The sequence below is a fragment of the Syngnathus floridae genome, chromosome 12 (genome assembly GCF_059516105.1).
Source record: "Syngnathus floridae isolate MCC-2025c chromosome 12, RoL_Sflo_1.0, whole genome shotgun sequence".
NCBI classification, from domain to species: domain Eukaryota; kingdom Metazoa; phylum Chordata; class Actinopteri; order Syngnathiformes; family Syngnathidae; genus Syngnathus; species Syngnathus floridae.
The window spans coordinates 7862068-7883468 of record NC_142424.1 but is presented as its reverse complement, the minus strand read 5'-3'; the positions used below and the strand labels follow the sequence as shown (position 1 = coordinate 7883468).

General features: G+C 37.6%; 3 protein-coding genes across 8 annotated transcripts in view; 1 reads left to right on the top strand and 2 right to left on the bottom strand.

The window, feature by feature from the left end:
* The window catches only part of tcf4 (transcription factor 4), a 161507-nt gene extending 160310 nt beyond the window's left edge, over positions 1-1197 (bottom strand). For all 4 annotated transcript variants that reach the window (XM_088393018.1, XM_088393016.1, XM_088393019.1 and 1 more), the window contains exon 1: positions 776-1197. The gene's annotated coding sequence lies outside the window, so the exon portion shown is untranslated. The remainder of the gene's footprint in view (positions 1-775) is intronic.
* A 141-nt stretch (positions 1198-1338) lies between these two features.
* atp8b1 (ATPase phospholipid transporting 8B1) lies at positions 1339-17503 on the bottom strand. Of its 2 annotated transcripts, XM_088393015.1 has the most exons (31): positions 17254-17503; positions 16236-16299; positions 12601-12785; positions 12241-12338; positions 11963-12076; positions 11713-11811; positions 11513-11574; positions 11142-11214; positions 10774-10844; positions 10062-10144; positions 9663-9821; positions 9217-9305; positions 8749-8939; positions 8355-8439; positions 8046-8169; positions 7926-7969; positions 7663-7819; positions 7350-7538; positions 7142-7254; positions 6658-6822; positions 6480-6591; positions 6275-6350; positions 5936-6068; positions 5568-5696; positions 5320-5476; positions 4514-4737; positions 4349-4432; positions 3662-3907; positions 3344-3482; positions 2660-2790; positions 1339-2553 (listed from the first exon to the last, which is right to left on the bottom strand). In XM_088393015.1, exons 3-31 carry the CDS (start codon positions 12764-12766, stop codon positions 2323-2325), a joined length of 3744 nt encoding a protein of 1247 aa, XP_088249141.1. In that variant the 5' UTR covers positions 12767-12785; positions 16236-16299; positions 17254-17503; the 3' UTR covers positions 1339-2322. The 2 variants fall into 2 exon arrangements, with proteins under 2 accessions (XP_088249141.1, XP_088249140.1); XM_088393014.1 differs by lacking the exon at positions 16236-16299 and having other exon boundaries at positions 17254-17499.
* Positions 17419-21161, top strand: txnl1 (thioredoxin-like 1). Of its 2 annotated transcripts, XM_088393023.1 has the most exons (10): positions 17425-17441; positions 17506-17574; positions 18308-18458; positions 19206-19302; positions 19582-19755; positions 19881-20003; positions 20212-20281; positions 20422-20594; positions 20722-20826; positions 20910-21161. In XM_088393023.1, exons 3-10 carry the CDS (start codon positions 18361-18363, stop codon positions 20937-20939), a joined length of 870 nt encoding a protein of 289 aa, XP_088249149.1. In that variant the 5' UTR covers positions 17425-17441; positions 17506-17574; positions 18308-18360; the 3' UTR covers positions 20940-21161. The 2 variants fall into 2 exon arrangements, with proteins under 2 accessions (XP_088249150.1, XP_088249149.1); XM_088393024.1 differs by having other exon boundaries at positions 17419-17585.
* Positions 21162-21401: the final 240 nt, after the last annotated feature.

Below are 21401 nucleotides of genomic sequence, written 5' to 3'. Positions count from 1 at the left end.
AGATTTGTAAGAATTTATTCATAACATCAATGTCAAGCACCAGTGGGAGTGGCTCCTCACCTCAAACTGTTGTGTTTATGTACACAGAGAATTTTATATTCACTTATTCACTTTTGTTTTCTTATGTCAAAAAAAGAAGTTTTAATATTAGTACTTGGTTGGCTGTCAAAATCTATTTTATTCTAATAAAAATTTGCAATAGCAATAATCATTGTGGCCTGAGGTTATAATGAAGCCTCGGAGGAGTGAAAAGGTGTTTTATTTCTCAGCCACTGCGCTAACCAATCAAAATAAAATGTTGTCTTGCAGTGACACCCAGCGGTTGTAATTATTGCTGCCAGACAGAAATACAAACTAAAAGCAATTGCATCTGTATGATGGATTGATAGATGGATGGAGGGATGGATGGACAAAGCAGCCATGCTTTGGGATTTCGACAACACAGAGCAAACTTTTCGGCCCTAACCGCCGCCCAACCTCAACCCACCAAAAAAAAAAAAAAAAAAAAAGACTTAAACCTCCCTGTAATCTTGAACACAAGGCAACAACCACCCTACTACTGTATCAAAAGACTTTTTTTTTTTTTTTTTCATGGAATTTCACAGGTTTGACCAGAACGGCCTACTATTAACCTAGCATTGAATGAATGGATTTTGGTAGGCATGGCCAAGGCTGGCCTTTTTTTTTTTTTTTTGCTTCACCTGTTCCACATGCAAAGCAAATGACTCAAAGGTCACAATATGTTGCATCACATACTGAAGGAAAATAGACTTACTTGAACAAACATCCTGTTACAGTGAGAGTTGGTATCAATCCCAAAGGAGAGATGTTCTGCTAATCCACAGTTGCATTGTCCTAAATTGCTCAATTGTCTGTAAAATGTTTTCTGCAAACTAACACATTTTGGGAGTTTGGGCATATTTAATGGATAAAGTCCAACCCCGAGCCTTCCTTGTGTCAGCTGTAAGGAGAAGAAAGATGCTGTTGCTCTCCAGCTGTACCTGCATGGTATTTTGTGTTGAAACTTTGGCAGGTGCAGAGATTTAAAAAATTGAGGGTGGAGTTAGGTGGCATCACAAATTGAAAAAGGCGGGGGTTAGTGTCATCACAAACTGAAAACAGCTGATTTCAGAGTCGTGTTTTTTTTTTTTTTTTCATACAAAGTCATAGGCAAGGGAATTATGGGTCATTCTTCCCACAACTTTCCAGAGTTATTCATGCTGGGCGATACATATTTATGATTAAAAACCTAAAAAAATAGAGAATTTGATGTCAGGGCGCTTTTAAGTGAAATACAAACACATTTCACACACAAAAGAAGATGAGAAGAAAACAGAGTTCCAGATTGATACATATACCCTTGACTTTTATTAACAACACTATGATAAAATATCAACTCAACCCAACAACCACACTGCCTTAATCATTAGGTTAAAAACACATCTGCAAACAGTAACAGAACAACAATGTCTCAGTTTTGGCTCAAATGTGTGTGGCAGATAAATAAATTGTAGGGCCAATGAAATGACAATTTAATGTAAACAAACATTTGCATGTTTACACACGAGGATGCACATTTTTTTAAATAAGGGGAAGATTAAGATTTTTTACTTCTGGGATTTTTCTTAGGCATGATAAATATGATTTGGACTGAATTACATTTGAAGTTACAAAATGAGTGATTGTGAGAACTGTCAGGCACTTGATTCAGCAGAGGAGTAATGTTCACAAATTAAACGAAGTGACACTTGACAACAATCCACCTTGCATATATGACATAGTAACATCCCTCCTTAATTCATTATAAAATATTAGAAGTGTGTTGAAAAATGACCATCAATTTAGAATTTCAACAGACAAAAACAGATGTAACAATTAAACCATTAATTATGGAGATAAAATGTGATAGAAACGTTAATTTCAAGTACAGGATGGAGCTGGAACCATATGGCAATGGTGATAAGGGGGAAAGGTGGGTTGGGTGAGATTAACTAACTTAAAAAATAAAGCTTTAGGTTTTAAAATCCTGAGTTAAATAAATGACATTGGGAGTCACACTGTCGGTGCATAACCAAAAAATGTCAGTTGTTTGTCTTTGGTTTAGCATATAAGAGTCTGTGCATAGAGGATGAAAAAAGTGCCTTGGTTTTTGTGATGTCACTTTCAAAAGCACTTAGACATCCATTTGAAAATATACCTCAACTTAAATGTCTTTTCTATGCTGAGTTTCCAGTCTTGACATCAGTGTTGTCGCAGATTGGTCCCCTTCGATGGTGATCCCAGAAAAGGGAATCCCAGCATATTGTCACTAGTCTCCAATCATCAAGTGTTCTCAGCTCTTTCAGAAACCTCCCTGATGCTACTCTGGGGCCTAACCCGCGACGCCGGGCGTCTCCGAATGCTCCGCCCAGAGGCGATGAGGTCTGCATAGCCTCGGGAGTGGGAGAAGGCATAGCCAGAGCGGCGGGAACGTCCGCCACGTTGGAAGGCTGGCGCCCTTTTATTTGCCTCCTGTTGCATTTCCAACTCATACCTCTTCCTATTTCTCTGGATCTGAAAAAATATGAAATCATTCAACTCCAGCTCACAGGCAACTTTGATTGGTCAAACTAATCCCTCAATTTTTCTTTTCATTTAAGGTCTACAAATTTGACCTTACCTTATCTCCCACGGAAGGATAGATAACTTTATGTAGGAACTGGATGCAGATGACTGGCAACAAGCTGATTCCCACTGTGAGGATTATGGTTAACCACAAGTAAGGCTGGCGGAGAGCGTTTGATGCTGCCCCTATATAAAATGGAATATTGTTAACATGGTTAGTGACAAATAACATCTGAGTTTGAGCACTTTTTATTTGAGCTCCTATTATGGCATCCAGACACATATACAGTAATCCCTCGTTTATCGCGGATAATTGGTTCCAAAAATCACCCGCGATAAGTGAAATCCGCAAAGTACGGTCACCCTCTCATCTGTACATTTTTTGTGTGTCAATAAATGTATATGAAACCATTTAAGCGCATATTTTATTATTAGAACATCAGAATATGTTTTTAGAGCTCTTATTATAAAAAAATATATATATAAAAATGTACAAGTGTACGCACTTCAATTGTGTGGGCACTCCTTGGTTTCTGACGGCATGTGAGCGAGTTTTGTGCTATAATTCCTCAATTTAGAAGTTTAATTTTGACTTTTAAATGTTGTTTTAATTTGGAAAAAAAATCCACGATGTAGTGAAACCGCAATAAACGAACCATGTACTGAGGGATTACTGTATATTCATTTTTACTAAACTGAGGTGGGACACTGAAGAGAAGGCGCTAAATGACTGACTGACCTGTGAAGGTAAAATGGCGAGGAAAGATGACATGAATTCCAGCACTGTGCAAGTCAAACATAATGCCAAAATAGATGGCTATGCTTCCTAAAACAGCAAAACAGTTGACAAAGGTCCAGTAAGAGGTATCCAGGGAGATCTAAAGGCAGCAAGAATGATAATGTTTTATATTATTTCAGTTACAACACTGAGCAAAAGTATCTAAACATTTCTCAATGACAGAAATGTCATCGTAGATATTCAAGTAGTCGTCATCAATAAAGTCTGCTGTCAAAGTTAATTTTGCTAAACAATCCGGCCATTGTGCGAGTGACTAACCTGTAGGTTGACGGTAAAAATCAGTGATGAGGCGGTGACAACGGCGAAAGACTGGTAATCTGAAGGCGCTTCTCCATCTTGCCCCATGGTTCGCAGGAATGCTCCGTAAGGAATGAAGAAGATAATGAGGGAGACGAAGATGCCGTGGAACAAGCTGATGAAGAAGTTTTTGTAGTTGAACAAGGTTCCTTGCTGACCAGGTTGATATAGCTTGGGAAATTTGAGGCTCAGTCTGTCATTAACGTCCTGCAGCAAATGGAAATGGAAGAGGATCACTTGTAGATCGACAGATTGATTTGCCACGGATCAATTTGAAATAATACATCCTAAAAGCGGACAATTTCTGGATTTGTTGACAATAGATTTTTTGTGTGTGTGTCAATAGGAATGTTATGGGAAGAACACAAACAGTACAGTAGCACACCTTCAATTCAATCATGCGTTAAGCTGAGTCATGCTAACTTGATGTCATTCTATTTACATAGCTGACACGCCCCACAATGGAAACTAGGTTATGGTTCCTAACTGTGAGATGAAATGTACGGCCTGGTGGGTAAATATTTCATTTCAGAGTTAAACACAATGCATAGAAATATAAAAGTTGAACCTTCAGATGTCAGTATATCATGCTGAAGTATGACTATGACAGGGTTTTATTCAATCCAATTTATTCAGGGTTGTTTTTACCTGGTCGAGGAGTCCAACTAGAAGAACAGGTAAGCTGCTGTAAAAAAGATTGTAGAGCGTGATGAACCAGTCCTCATAGGCCACCTAAAGACAGAGAACAATTACAATGAAACATAATACAGGGCCTAGGATCACATTTATTGTTCAGGAAGGCATGATTCTTACCTGTGCAGAGTATCCGCTGAAGAAAGAGTACCAAAAATGGACCAATGTGAACGCAAAGTTCTTGAAGAAGAAGAACCGAAGGAACTTGCACATTCGAATGTAGGACCAGCGTCCGTGCACAAGCAGGAGTCGTTGCAAGTAACGGAACTGAGCAAAAGCAAAGTCACTGGACATCACAGCCTGCATCCCCTCTTGACCACTGATGCCAACACCGATATCTGCGGCTGGAGGAACAGCAGATGGGGGAAAAAGATGTTGACGATGCAAAAGAAAGTGTGCCGTGAAATTGTATGTACAGTGGATCCTCACAACGTAATTGTTCACTACTTGCAAATTCATTCATTAATGGATTTTTTTGTAGGTTTTTTTGAGGAACAAATTCGGCATTCATGAAAAACTCACTTGTAAGCGTTTTTATAATAATAATAACAATAATAATAATAATAATAATAATGATGAACCTACTGAAGATAAAAAAGAGTCAGTACATGAAGTCTGAAGAAAGCTCATAATGAGTTCTTTCACAGTCTGAAAGCACATTTTCATATTTTCTGTGTGGGGCAACTGGCATGCTTTTATTTTAATGGCCTAAAATTACCGCCTACTGAATGTTTCGTGTAATTTTAGGAATGTTCGAAGATGTTTTTTTTTATGGATTTAACTAGGAATATACGTAATTACTAAAAACTTTTAAGGGAACATTAATTACTCACAGAAAATTGCTATTCAAAGTCAGGCTGAATAAACATTAGTGTGGGCAAGATTAGTGATGATGAAATGTTGAAGATATATGATGGCATACATACTCTTAATCATGTTGACATCATTGGCCCCATCACCGATGGACAGCGTCACTGCCTTCTTATACTTCTTCACCAAACTGACCACATTAGCTTTCTGCTTTGGGGTCACCCGACAGCAAATGACTGATTCACACTCACAGGCCATGTCCACAAAGTCAATCTGGTAAGAAAAAAAAATGTCATCAATCAAATCATTTTATTGAAACTCAACTGGGAATTCTCGCTTTTTTTCTTTCTTTTTTTTTTTTTACTTGTCTCATCTCCTTCTCCCATTCGTTCATTGGCTGTCCGTCCTGAGGGTTGTTGTGAGGCGGTCGCTTTCCCAGACGACGAAGACGCAAACGGCGGCGTTTTTTCTTCTTTTCGTACAGAATTTCGTTCTGAGAAAGTAAAAACAAAGTACAAGTTGAATGGACGTTGAAATCACCTTCTTCACCTGCATTTAAGTGTACTGTGACTCTTTCTCTTCCTGGCACCAACTCACTATTACATAATATTACTTCAAAAACATATATATCTTTTGTACATCAGTACCTTTTAAAGACTAACACTTAAACAGAGAATTAAAATAAAAGAGAATATACAATTAAAACAAATCAACAATAAAAATAAAAATTACCAGCCATCCTCCGGTGATAATGAGTGCATTTTTGCCTGGTTCAGGGAAAAATGGCTCTGCAAGTTTCTTTCTACCTCGCCTCTCAGTGGGAGGCTCGTGTCTTCGCTTAGCCTGACGGAGACTCAACTTCTCACTGATGACAAACAAATAAATACAGTGACAATGAGTCTGAGACACTGGCCTAACAACGATGACACTTTGCTTTACCAAGCAAGCAAGTCTTCTGAAGCATATTTTTACACAGTTGACACTACAATAATTGAATCCTTCACATTTTGCTATTATTTGATGATGTTTGTAGAGAAATGCAAGAAGATGATTCCTTAAAACATGACTCACTTGACATTCTCTCCATAATGGATTTGCATGTCATTCGTCAAAAGGGAGCATGAAAATCCAATATTCTCCGCAGTTTCTGGAAGAAGGAAATAAAACAAAATACAGAAATCAGTAAATTGCTACTCAAACTATTTTTTTACTCATTACTTTAGCATAATTATCTGTTCATTATCTTTCATTGCTTCTTCTCATGAGTTTCTAGTACCTTTCTTATCTCCAGTCAAAACCCAGATCTTGATATCAGCCTGTGCCAGTTTAGCGATGGTTTCCGGTACTCCTTCTTGCAGTTTGTCTTCGATGGCTGTTGCCCCAATCAGCTATACAGAAAGGCAAAGCTTTACATACTGATAAAAGGATCAAACAACAAAGCATTTTCTACCCACCATAAGGTTTTTCTCAATCATCTCATACACATGATCGAGGGCAGCATCTCTGTTGTTCAAGGTGACCTGAGCATCCATGTGTTTCCTGGACCAGGCTTCATACTCACTACTGCTGATGTCTTTGTAGCACAAGCAAAGTGTTCGCAAAGTCTCGTTGGCAAATTTCTGCAGGGGAAATAGCAAAGTGTTCAAAAAAGTTTGAGATATTTTGGGCATTTACTATCGCTGGCGGAGCTAGTGGGAGATCCGCGAGGGCACTGACTCCTTCCCATCTGAAATATGCTTGGAGCACTCAGGTGGCAGACCAGATAAGTGTGAGTATTTTTATTATTCCAGAATTTTATTCTCATCCCCTATAGGAATCATACAGTATTGTTTAGTGTTCTTTGAAGAATTTTGGGGGATTTGTAAATTTCTGTTTGTTTTGCGGAGCCACCTAGATACCTCCCTAGGCCCAAAATGCTGTTAAGCAAAATGAGCTCACATCCAAAGCAATCTGAGTTGACTCCTTGTGCTTGGAATTGGGTGAAAGTCGCTCGTAGATGACCGTGTCAGCTCCTTTGCAGTATAGACGAATACGACCATCTGGAAACTTCACTGGAAGACCAAGAGATTAATTTCATTAGATTCAACGTTCTCTGCTTAGTGCAACATTGATGATCAAAATGATGTGTTTGCGTGAGTCCTCATACAGATGATGGACATGCGTTTGCGGTCGGAGTTGAAGTCGAGCAGCGCTAACATCTCGAAGGTTTTCTCCTGTTCCATTTCTCTGATAGTGATTGTGTCCTGAGTTCGGGAAAGAAAAACAAAGCCAAAGTTCCGAGCTGCTGTCACCAGTGCGCCCTCATCTGGGGACGCTGCTTGGTACACCAATTCACCTAAAAGAGGGAACAAAAACTACATGTTAATAGTTTGACATAGAACACTTGCATATAGATTAGATTTCACAAATTAAAATGAATATCATCATTAATTAAGTCATCATTAATAAATTATAATTACCATCCTTGTTTTCCACCATGACAGTGTGACAAAGGGAGAGGAGTCTGAAGAACTCGATCGCCTCTTTATCCTTCTTGGCTCGCAAACAGGCGACAAGGGAATTGTCCATAAACTGGAACTTTTTGTCAGCATACTGATTCCAACTCCAGTCCACTGGCTTTTTGGAGAGAAGAGGTAACAAGTGCTATACGTTTTCTTTCTAGACACTGAGATCCAATAAATAGAACTAAAACAAATTATAAACTGATGTTTTTCAGTATTACCTTTCCGCGATCCAGACGCACTCCCTCAGCAGTGGTTGGGTCACCTGTTATGAATAAGGCAAAATTTCAATGCAATATAATTTCAAAACAAAAAGTCGATATAATAAGTTGAAACTTTACCATAGCTGCGCCCAGCGATAGTGCACTTTTTGAACTGCATAATGTTTTGCGTCAGTGTTCCCGTCTTGTCTGAGAAGATGTATTCAATCTGTCCAAGCTGCTCATTCAGGGTGGTGGTTCGAGCCTGTCGAGAATTGCATCAGAAGGGATAGTCACTATTGAATCTCACAAGAAGGGGACTAATCCCAAAAGCAAAGAGTCATTCCAAACATTCGCCATACTTAAATAATTGAAGTCAGAGTAAACTTTCAGGCGACACCTACTGTAAGAAAACAATGCCCCGATATGTTTTGTGCATTCCCAATGTACCTTTGCTGGTGTATCTTTCTCTGCGTAGTACATCTGCAGGTCCCAGTTGATAAATTTACTCTGGCCTAGACGGATCACCTCCACACTAAACACAAAGCAATGAAAGAACACTTTGACACATTGGAATGGTGACCTTTTAGATAAACAATAATTTACTTCAGAGCTTATCAATTTGAAAAAAAAAAAGATAATCATCCAATAAAATACCACCCAAAAAAAAATCTCGATTAACTGTGATAGATTGTACGGGTAGCACTGTAGCAGCAAGAACAGAAACTCAATTTCACAATTTTCTCTTATCTTGTTACCACAACAAAACTCTTAAATATTATTATTATTATTGATATTTCTCTGTATCAACAGACTCAGATCAGGGATTATTCCTTTTACTAACCTGACATAGAGTGAAATCGGTACCATGGTGTTCAGAACAATGAGGTAGCCCCAGAAGCTGAGGAATCCTCTATAGGAGGTACCGTCCTCTCTCCCATCATACAAATACCAGGCCTTGGACCCGATTTCCTCATACCAGAAGCTGTGACCAATGGCAAGTCCCGCTGCCACCAGGATCAGGAGAACAAAGATCTATCGAGTTGTCAAGACAAAAATCACATTTTTAACACACACTTCTAATAAGGACAACCTGATGACCATGAAACTGCATCTCCATATAAGGTTTAGGGAAGCATTCAAATGAATGCCACTTATGTTATTATGCCTCAGTGGCATCAAGACCATAAATCAACGATAAAACCACACGCTTGTTTCATCAATTAATCAATAACTATGCTAATCTATAGACAGCACACCGTGTCTCTATGTATCAAATCAGATGATTACAGTTTATTTAAGTTTAACTCACAGTGTAGACCATATAGTTCATCAGCTCATCAATCTTGGTCCTCTTGAACCTTGATTTTCCACCATTTCTCATGATTTTTGTGTCAGCACCTTCAGAGGAAAAAGGAAAACATAAGAAATATGGAAGGGACAGTACCGATCGATACCAGGTATCAGTAGCTATGCCGATACTAGCCTTATTTCAATGTATCGGTACTCAAGACTTTTGTGACTGTATGATCAGGAACTAGAAATAAGACATGAAGAAATGAAAATTGCCATGAATTTAATGCAATTTTAAAGAAAATTCTATATTGGGATACAGAAGTACTTCTTTAAAATTATCTGTCATTGTTTTTTGGGAGACATTTTATGGCTCAATAAATAGTACTAGTGGTATTAGTGCATGCTATTGGCGACTTCGCTACTAAGTTGACTCTTCAAAAGAACACAAACCAACATTCGAACCTGCAAAGATGACAAGTCCATGACATTCTTCAGTATTTCTGACTTTGCAGCCTCGGAGCAGGATGTTGTCCAGGTCCAGTGGATAGCGTTCTCTCTTCCAGTGCATCACCCCAGTGAATTTATCAAGACGGTTATTGGGCTCCTCACACTCAATCAAAGCTATAAAAGAGATGGGGTCGAAATAAATAGTCCAAATAATTATTAAGAAATAGTCCAAATAATTAATTACAAATTTAAAAAGAAATAAACATCCTACAGCTCTCTAACATTATTTGCATGTATCCTAATAAAAAAGTAGATATTCTTATTTTTAAAAAACATTTTTATCGTTAAAATCATTTGTATTGCTTATGAGTTCATGAACTGAAATTCAAAACAAATACAAGTTACACAGTATACCATCAAACTGAGCCATTTGACGTTCCTCCTGCAGTCTTTCATCAGTTACTCGAAGTCCCAGCTTAAACTTTAGGTTAGTTTCTCTGAAAAGGAAAAAAAGACACACAATAATTTATTACCAAACATTGGGATGGGTGTTGGATGATGATCAGAACAGATGTTCTCAATAATAATAATAATAATAATAATAATAATAATAATAATAATAATACATTTAATTTAGAGTGCCTTTCAGGTCACGCAAGGTCACTTTACAAGAGTTAAAAAGTTAAAAACAAGTTAAAACCAAATTAAAACGATAGCATACAGTAAAGAAGATTGTGAAAACATGTTAAAAACGGATAAAAAGATAAAATGGATAAAACAATCCACATACAACAAGCACTTTGTTTCTATCACTTTACTAGGTTTCCATTATTATTATCTGAGCATTTGTAGTTTGATTTTAAATATTTGAATAAATGTTCTTCCTTTCTTTGTCATAAAAAAGTCACATCAAAGAGAAAAATATTTACTGTTGGCTTACTTGACAAAGAGTAATGTGTTGATAAAGAACACTTGGGGGGAGAAAAAGGCAAGCATTTGCTTCATCGATCAAATATAGTTTGATATGTGTTGACATTTTAAATTCTTGACTATGTATTATTGCATAAGCATTTCCTTGGAGTTTTATTTAATTCATTTTGATAAAAGATAAAAATAGGGGCCTCACCCATCAAGCTCTGCTGTTTCCACATAGCAAAGGCTGTTTGGGTTTGAACTTGACAAAAGCAATATGTCCGCCTGTAACACAAAACAAACAATATAATCTGACACACTGGACAAGTCATACAACATGCCTGTACAACACAGTCAGAGCCCATTTGAATTGTGAGCAGATAAAGTAAAATGGGTTAAATAGAATATGCGTTGTTCATTTATTTAGTTTGTTTGTTTAATTATTTGTATTACAACTGTAGCACTGTGACTCAGACCTTACTTATTGGTTAACACAAGCTCAAGAAATAATACCAATGCAAATTGCAGGCCAAATATAGACAAACAATCACACATTTATGCCTATGAGCAAATTACACATACCGGAATGAAATCATTTTTCTTCAAGCGAATGACATCTCCAACCTCGATGTGTCTCCACTTTGACTCTTGAAACCTGAGCAATGAATATAACTGAATATTGTCGCAATTTGTCAATACAATAAAGAAAAGCTCATTTTAGTCTTAAATGGGAAAAAAGATACTATATAAAATGAGATATTTGTTTATTTTTTCTCCACATGGAAAAATTATATCATGAAATGACAAACAAGAAACTGGTAGTCTTAAAAATTGAACAGAACTAAAACAATTTTAGGGAAGCTCTTTTGATTAATAGTGCAGTTTACTTCAAAATTCACCCCCCCAAAAAAATAAAATAAAATAATGGCAAATTAACATGAACAAGTTCTGACCTGCCATCCAGCAGAACCTCACATTTCCTATTATTAATCTCCTTGTCCATCTTGTGTCGAGCCTGAAAGGTAAATCAAGCAAGAGGGAACGTGATTTTAGCTAAGTCAATATATTGACTATCAAATAGCATCAGAATTATTTGCAAATTCCATATTGTTTCAGTAAGCGCAGGAGGCTGACAGTAGGTTGCTTTTCTTACAAGATCGTCCACCAGGTCTTTGATGGCAGTTACTCCCAGAACCACAACCAGAGGGATCAAGGTGGTGTACCAAGGTAGAGTTGTAACTTGTGGAATACTCTAAGAAAACAAATTGTATATTTGATTAATTGACAATTTATAGTGACAATTCGATTATAAGATAAATGCTAAGACTACTTCTCACATGCTATTGTTTTATTTTATAATCTATAAGAATTTTTCGGCCACTGACGAGGCACGGAAATTGTACCTGTAGAATGAGCAGAGCCAAAAAGTAGACGTTGGCAACCCTCTTAAACTGCTCGTACAAGTTGAGGGGAAGGAACGTGAAGACATTGTATTTATACGTCTTGATGGCATTCCCCTGAAAGAAGAAATATCTAAAATGATACAACAGTGATGACAATAATTTTTATGACCTTGCACCAGTGAGATTTACATGATGGTTTGAGTACCATAAACTAAGTATCATGTGGACAATTAGACAAATCATTTTGTTTCATGTTGTATCGTGATTTGTGCACTTACAGAGTATCTGCTCTTCTTGATGCACAGGAACACTTTTTTTTCAAATTCTGGCAGGTGGTGGAAGCCTCGGTCATTGGCTTTCACCTTCCAGCCAATTTCTTAAAAAAAAGAGAGTATATTAATAATGTTTGTGTTACTCCTTACACCACTTTTGCAAAAAAATTGTCCCAACTACTTAAAATTAAGCAATACCCCCTCATACTCAATACGCAGTGTATCATTTTTGTACTTACTACATGTAATAAGTATAATCAAAGCATAGCCACATTATTATATCTATAACTTGGAAAAGATAATTTATTAGCATAATTTATTATATATCCTGCTCGTGGCGGTCAGGCAGAGAACGGATGGTCTCACCAGCGGGTCTAACTTCCACAGGGGGAGGTGGGGCTCCTGGCACCGGTTCTTCTTCTTCCTCATCTGTGCTCACATCCAGCTCATCGTCCGTCTCATCATCACTGTATGGCATGACCTCATCGTCGGGCCTCATAGACCCGTGGGTGCCAGCCTGGCGCGTCGTCATTTTGACGCTGCAAGTATCTCTGAGAAACAAAAAAGGATTTAGATTTTACAATACTAAACGCTGTTATGCTCCTAGTAAATAAGAGTAATTAATTGCAACAGGTACTCAATTTCATTTTCATTCAAAAAGTAGGTTGGGATTGAAAACAAGAGCGGGGTGATGGGTTTGATTGGTAAGCTGTCTCATCCATCCACACAGATGTACTATTGCTTTAGTGAGGCGTAGACATGTGGTTCATTGCAAAAGAAAAGCTTGTAAGCAGAGTAGATCACAGGTGTCAAACTCAAGGCCCAAGGGCCAGAAACATCATTTTATGTGGCCCGCGAAGACAAATTGTGCATTAAATTCGTGTCATTACTAGAATTGCAAATTGTCTTCACTTTTAATAATCTTTTTTTTTTAAATATTTTACCAGTTTTTACTCATCTGGTTTGAAAATGAGTTATTTGTCAGTGTGTTTTGCAGCTTTTACTCTATATAATATGAGGTGCTCATACATTTATTTGGGTTGACAGTCATACTGGCCCTTCGAAAGAAGCTATGACTACAACGCGGCCCGTGAAAAAAATGAGTTTGACACCCCTGCAGTAGATCATAGCTGCTGACGACTTTTGGTGCTATGTTGCCGCAGACTTAGTGATAAGCCCTGCTCAACATCATAACAGATTGACACATGGGTGTTATAATTGGACTATGGAACCGACTAGAGTGTGGCCTGTTTTCTTTTCATGGCAAAATACTTGCACCTTCATTCATGTTCAGTATGGCAACTGAGACGGACAATCTTGATTTAAAAATGCACGTTATTTTTAAATCAAGCCCCTGTCATCATCCAGTTAAACAACATACCATTTGTGAGGACAAAACAATCTTCCCGCACGGTTGTTACGTCAACTCTTAAAGCACATCAACAATTGAATATGATTTAAAAAAACAAAAAAAGAAATGAAAAGAGAATGGCATTAATGTTACATGACTTGTTTTCATTGGCGGTCTCAAATTTCTTTTTCAGAATGTACTGTGCCATCAGACTATGAATACTATTTCCTTCCAGGAGTGAGAATGCAAAAACACCATGCAGCTGCACAAGCAATAAGAAATGTGAAGCAGCATGTTGTTGTGGTGTACAAAAAGTTGATGAATTTAATTATTCGAAAACTGACCTAGGTGTAGTTTAGCGGGATTGTTTATGACTGATAGAAAATAATTTTAAGGAACATCTAAAACATAAAATTACTTCATTGGTGGCATCACCTGACTCAGAAAACAGGTTTGCTGGTATCTGGCTAAGGGATGTAACTATGGAAACAATGAGGGAGGGCGGGGTAAGTGATCTACTGAGTGGGTGACGACAGTGAAACCTGAGAGTATATGTGTGTGTGTGTGTGTTCGTCTCAGCTCTTGCTCAGACGGGTAAGGTGAAGTACACCAAAAAAAAAAAAAAAGGGACGTAAACACTATTTGTGGCAAAAAAGATGTCGCTCCGTGAGCAAATAAAAAATAGAATGGATTGGTCGCCAGCTGTCATGCAACATAATGGCACCCAACTATGAAACAAAACAATACAAGATAGAAGTTCAAAAACAAACATACGGGCGGGCAAACATATGCACAAATTGCATTTAGATCATATATCAATTCCATTCTACCGTATCAATGACTCAATAATAATGGAATCATAGAACAGCAAATAAAAGTCGATGATTTCTCAAGTGATAGGGTTCCATAATGATAGGTCTCCATGGTTTGTGTGTCTGTGGTTTCCTAAGGCCGGTGACAACTGACACTGTCCATGAGGGCGACACACAACTCACCATCGCTGCAGCACCTGAGGTTCCTTTGCAAGTGTTGTAAATAAATAACTTTCAAATCTGCGCTACACGCGTGAGCAGTTGCTTGTTTAGGATTTATTTTGTAATAGAGGCTAATTTATTGAATTATCGTCAAACGGATGAAAGGACAGCATTGTATGTAGGGCATAGATTCTCTTCTTGCTTTTTTAGAAACTGTTTTTCAATTTTGATGTACAGATAAGATGGACTCCCTCACTCTGCTTTCAAACCATCTGTTTTGTGTATTCACAAGCATGTCAACAATTTAAAGCAACCGCATGTACATGACAGAACAAGTGCCTGATAATAAAGTCAACAATTGGCTTGGAATGAAAAGCTCATCAAACAAAAAGGTTTTCGGATGGAGATTGGTCCAGACCGTCACAGACAACATTTTAATATTTGGAGCTTTCTTCTTTTCCCATATTTGAAAGAGTAATTCAACATAATATTTTATCTTATTTTTAATCTTATCTTTCATGACTGGTTTAGTCACCTTGTATTTTAGTAAATACAAATTCTGATTTACTCATATCAGAAGATGAAAGGTTTTTTTTTCTCGGGAGGATTTATGAACCAAATCCTGTCCAATGTATTGCCAATTTATGTAAGCCAGGAAAAATAGCTGCATCTTTAAGTCATACACTTGAGAAGGTGACAACAGGCAATTGAATGATGGCATCAAATGAAAGCTATTGACTTGTACTCAAGTCATAATTGAGATTCTACAGCAGTTGGCACAGCAGGACTTAAACTAATGAAATCCACTTAACGCCAGTCCACAGAGACCCCATGCTGGCTTATCTCCCGTGCATAGCACCAATAAATTACTATGCATATTCATACTCAACTCAACTCAAAAAATAAGTTCTTTATTTACAGAGGTCTATTTCAGTTATAAAACTCAATCAAGCCATGGAATTGTCAGTTATAATGAATTTGGACTCAAATAATTAATTTGTTAATTTGTTTATGTTGATTTTAGATGGCAGAAAGTAGTAAATTTGAGTTTAAATGATGTTACAGCCTTCCAGAGTAATTAATCTTGCCCTAATTACTACAAGGCGCCCAACAATTTATTCAACATAAAGGACTTTTTTTTTTTTTTGTCGCTGCCCAATTTCTGGGTGGCAGTTGAATTGTAAAACGTTGAACATTAACTTAGCTCGTCTCCATCCCTAGTGGTGATTCGGTAATTGGGTTGACTTTGGAATATACAGGAAATACTATCAATGAATTCAACTAAATTTAATTTAAAAATAAATAGAAAAATATTGATATTTCTCATGATTTATCTTTTAATGATTTAATTATTTCCAACAGTCCCTTCACATTCTTGTAGTCATAAATCATCAATGTGAGCGCTTTGAAGAAAGAGTATTTCCCCAATCAAAACTTTGGCTCATTGCTTATTTAAGGTAAACAGTGGGAAAGCGTTAAAGGGCTTCACCAAGTGAAGATTAAACCTTTCGAAACATGTACTGTAAAACTATTTTTGGTGTGGTCTGTGCTGTTTTAAGAGATTCTGATTGCTGATTACACTATCTTGCTACAAAATGTTTGAGACAGCCGTGGGAAATTATGTCTAGTCATCCACAGAACCATTTGTGATGTCATCGGCATTTAACCTGGCTCACCTGGTTCCAAACAGTGTTTGACGGAATTGACGTCAGGGTCCTTTTCAAAGTCATCCACACCAAACTAAAAAAAAATAACCTTTGAGTTCTAGGGCACAGTCATGATGAAAGAAAAAATGGCCTTCTCCAAGTTGTTGAATCTGGTTAATAAAAAATGGCCAACATGTTTTAGTAGGAGGAAGAATCAGAATTCAGGGGGAAACGTAAGGTTCTGATCGCCAAAGTTTTGTTCATATATTGTAAGGGATAGTAATGTAAGGGCCTATGTGTTCCTGTTAAAGTGGAAACTCATCAGTAATCCCAATTCAACCTTCACTAATCACTATTTGGGTGAAATGATTTGAGGATTATTCTCAGATGTCTAAGTAATACAAAAGGTCAAAATATTTATTGATCTCACATTGTATGTGCAGTTTGTAAATAGACACATGGCAATAAAAGTGTAAAAAAAATGGACAGAAATAAAATTCTGCTTTTTCAGATGGTTTTAATCAGTAATTTGTTTATTTACTGTAGTTGCATTCTGTAGTGGTGGTGTACAGCATCACACTGTGACCATCTAGAAAGGTTTGCTTGTATCAAGTAGATAAACGTAACCAAATTCATCTTACATGAAGCATCACTGCAAACTACAACATTATTGTTCACTTACTAAATTGTGCATTGAGATATTTGATGTTGTTTATCCTATGAAATATTAGGATATTAGGCCTGTGCGTGTCTTTATCGCAAGGTCAACCCAAAAAATATAGGTATTGTTTGTTGAAAAGCACATTTGTGGCTTGAAATGTGATAATGGAATTTGAACTGTTTGATTTTGGCTCAATTACAACTGCACAATTCTGATAGGGCTAAAATATATTTTGGATACAGATATAATTTTGACAGAAAAAAAAAATGTGAATGGAAGAGTAATCGCTCAGGTGGAAGCACTGACACTCCCTTTAAGAAGTCTCGAACAACAAACTGAAACTTGACCGAGTAAGACTGTCTATGATTAGAATAAACTTATACTTACAACGTGTTCTTTACTGATGAGTGGTAAGAAATTAAAAAATGAAAGAATCCAGCTCTTTATGTGTGGGTCCGACCGCTCTGTCACCACACCATGTTTCCTTGTTCCTGTATGAAGAAGCTCCACCGCACCCCGCCCGTCCTCCTCCCACACGCAACTACCTGCCCGGCCCTCACCAACCCACGCGACCGGTTTGACACGTACCACACACCACATGCACTCGTGCACACACAAACACACATTTGCTCCGTGCAGGGGGGGAAGCAGTGCGGCATTCAGGGACTGCAAGATCGGCCTCCTCAGAAGTGAGCACCGGGCAGGCAGGTACTGACAAGGTGTGCTTGACACATCACGTGGTATACGAGTGATTAAATTTGTATTCTTAATTAAGATCTTCATTGAGAATAAGTATTGTAAAATATGTGAGCTTTGCAAATCAGTTTGCGAAAGTTCTCTACATTTAATGTTGAAAAACAGACGTACTTGCAAATACGTTTGAACATACTTGCATTAATAATTACTCCACATTGGTAGTTCCACGCTTCTGCTTCTTTGCCTTTGAGTCTATCGATTATAAACAAAAACATGCATACATGTCAAACTTAAACCAAGTCACAAAATCGTTTTGACCAATGTTATACATAAAATAGTGGTAAAAATTGGATATTAATGACCACTGTACAAATCTGTTTTAAAAATCACTTTCCCAGTCCGTTAAATAATATAATATTTATATAGGTTTTTTTTAGCCTAATAATAGCTGAAGGTGCAAGAAAAACAAAGTTACAAGTCTTATCAAGCCGAAATAAATGTACTGATTTGTTGTGTTCACACTCCAATGCTGAAGGTGGCGGTAATACAAAAGTGAATGTGCGACGGCGAAAAAACAAGCCGTGCCTTTCTCCACTCCTATTGGTCAATCGGAAAGTGACGTGTTGAATCGCTTGCCCTGTCTGGAGTGTTCCTGAAAAATAGACAGCCAATTTGAGCTACTTGTGCAAAGCTAAAAACACAACAATATTATTTATAATAGTCAAACATAGTTGTCTTATTTCAGGAATATATCGGCAGTCACAAGACCACACTTGCTCCATCGTCTGCAATTCTACCATGGTCGGTGTTAAAGTGATTGGGAGTGATCCGGAATTTCTACCGGAGCTAGCGGCCGCCGGCTCGAGGCTCGCGGTGGTAAAGTTCACAATGGCCGGGTAAGACCCACGTTGGAGTCCGTCCTACAATCAGCTATGTCTCTTTAACACAGACCCCTTGTTCACGAATGGTCAGCATTTACTGTTTAGAAGAAATGCCATTAACGGTGTAGATCTGTATCTGAAAACTAAAAACATGTATGATGTATCTATTGGTTAGCATTATGCTAATGTTAGCTGTTCTAGCTGAGTTGCCTACAATGACATTGCACTATTACGTTCGGTCACTTGTCTTTGGGACATTGTGAAATATACTATAATGGCTAATAATGTATAATGTATATCGAGAATAGAACATCAGATTGTTGATCACCACTTAAAAGGCATGGACTCTACGAAATTGCCAAATTTGCTTTAGTTGTCCAGTATTTTGACACTTGGTAACGTGTTTGCCAATCAGTCATTCTGCCATATTATACATGTTCAATATTTAACTTCTTGATTTCATGATGAGAATTGACTGCATATTTTATGTCACTTAATTAGCAATGACCCAAACTCTAGTTTTCAGAGAAATACTAATAATATTAATAATAATTTAACTGTGGTCACATTAGTCAGATACTCATATCAAGACTAGGATGCATTCAAAAGAGTACAACTTTATTTAGTTTGTAACAAAATGTAGTTCTGCTACATGCAAGATAGATATTTTATTGTATTAAGTGAGTTTATAGTCATCAACATTCACTTGAGTACTTCTTTGTGACTACAACATGTTAATAATATGTTCTGCTTGCCCCTCAGGTGCCGGCCATGTGTCAGAATAGCTCCAGCGTTCAACATGTTGAGTAATAAGTATCCCCAGGTTGTCTTCCTTGAAGTTGATGTCCATGTCTGTCCGGTCAGTCTGATCTCAAACACACCAAATATGGTGCATAATTTCTTAAAATGATGAAATAATTCCCTCCAGATTGAAATAGCAAAAAAGATGTGGTTTGCAAACATTGAATCTGTAAAATTCTTTCTCCTCACACCTCATCCAACCTAGAAGTTTGTTTGATTTTTTTCCTTTTAATCGGTGATGTTCACACATTAAATAATTACGTTTTTTACTAGATGAAGTTTTCACATGTATTGTGAATTCTGACATTTGTCAACTCAAATACTCTCTCTTTCCTAGACAACAAAGGAATCCAACAACATATCAGCCACACCGACGTTCTTATTCTTCAGGAACAGGGATCGGGTCGACCAGTATCAAGGAGCAGATGCAGCGGGTCTTGAGGACAAAATCAAACAGCTCACAGAGAACGATCCAGGAAACAGCGAGGACTCTGACATTCCAAAGGGATATGTAAGTGGGCATTGTTTTGTCACATATAAACTATTTCATCGCAAAGTTGCACCATTATTGCCGGCTTTTATGCTGACTTTCCAAATAAAGCTAAAATGCAGTATAGTACGTTATTTTGGTTCCAGATGGACCTCATGCCTTTTGTCAACAAAGCCGGCTGTGAATGCCTCAACGAGAGCGATGACTGTGGCTTTGACAACTGCTTACTGAAAGACTCATCCTACCTGGAGTCAGATTGTGACGAACAGGTAAGAACCCTAACCAAAAACAAACCAGAGCAACAGGTTAATTTCACATTCTCCGGGTATTAACCAAAACCGGCCATCATTGCTTGTCGATGGCCGGTTTTGGTTAATATCCGGAGAATGTGAAATTAACCTGTTGCTCTGGTTTTTGTGTTGATGTGACCGCTATAAGGACGTGGTAATATTTGAATGATCACTCTGTTTTTTGCAGTTGCTGATAACTATTGCCTTCAACCAGCCTGTGAAGCTCTTCTCCATGAAGTTGCAGTCCTCAGACTTTGGTGAGTATGTTTGTACTGATCTCCAGTCAATTGTACTATCCTCAATAAACAATATTTTCAGAGAACTATTTGCCTTCTTTTCTGTCTATTCATCATTTTTCCACCCATGCTTAATGTTGTATGCCTTGTCTGTGTACCAGCCCAGTCCCCTAAAGTGGTGAAGATATTCATCAATCTCCCACGCTCGATGGGTTTCGACGACGCAGAGCGAAACGAAGCCACCCAAACTCTGGAACTGGCGGAGGAAGACTACAAAGACGATGGAATCATTCCACTGCGCTATGTCAAGTTTCAGAATGTGCAGAGTGTAACGGTAAGAACCAGAACACTGTAGGTACCTCTATGTCTTACTGAAGCTTGATATAAACACAATCATTCCCACTTGACTAGAAAAATGCATTTCCAGTACATGTTTGTCTTTTTTTCCACCCATTCACCAGTTGTTCATCAAATCAAACCAAGGAGATGAGGAGACAACAAAAATAAACTACTTGACATTCATTGGTACTCCAGTACAGGCCACCAACATGAATGACTTCAAAAGGGTATGTTTCTATCACAACAAATAGAGCAATTGTGTAAAATTGTGTAAAATCTTTAGTAATAAATGGATGGTCTATTCATGCAGGTTGTGGGAAAGAAAGGAGAGAGTCACTGATGGTAGGAAAGAGGAGGCTTCTGATATTTTAAAGGACTTTTCCCTTTGCCAAAGCTGCCACACTTCATGCAGACATCAACACGTACCACACAAAAACGCACTCACACTCCTCAACTCGTGAATTAAAGAATTATCAGTGTCTGGGGACTCTCAGTCTATAAACATTTGTATTGTAATTCAAATTAAAAATCCTGTAAATAAAACAGTCCTTTTGCAAAGGCATGTGTGTCTTTTCTGATTTTCTGGCAACTCTTCATGATGCAAGAGCTTGTAGATCCTTTAGTTCGGCAGATCCTTTATGGATCCTAGTACAAGTTCAGAAAAAAAATTAACATGTTGAAATTCATGATGGAATATCAAAATATTTATCACAGGAGCAAAACTGCATCAAAACGATGTGTTCTGATTTTGTTGTTAATAATATTGGGCGGGTATTTAAGAATGCAAAATAAACACGCATGA

Coding starts and splice junctions, on each gene's coding strand:
- txnl1 (XM_088393024.1), top strand. CDS start 18,361: ATGGTCGGTGTTAAAGTGATTGGGAGTGATCCGGAATTTCTACCGGAG. Junction 20,004..20,211: donor AGTCAGATTGTGACGAACAG/GTAAGAACCCTA, acceptor TGTTTTTTGCAG/TTGCTGATAACTATTGCCTT. Junction 20,827..20,909: donor ACATGAATGACTTCAAAAGG/GTATGTTTCTAT, acceptor CTATTCATGCAG/GTTGTGGGAAAGAAAGGAGA.
- atp8b1 (XM_088393015.1), bottom strand. CDS start 12,766: ATGACGACGCGCCAGGCTGGCACCCACGGGTCTATGAGGCCCGACGAT. Junction 11,812..11,962: donor TGGCTCTGCTCATTCTACAG/GTACAATTTCCG, acceptor TTGTTTTCTTAG/AGTATTCCACAAGTTACAAC. Junction 9,306..9,662: donor TGGACTTGTCATCTTTGCAG/GTTCGAATGTTG, acceptor TTTCCTCTGAAG/GTGCTGACACAAAAATCATG.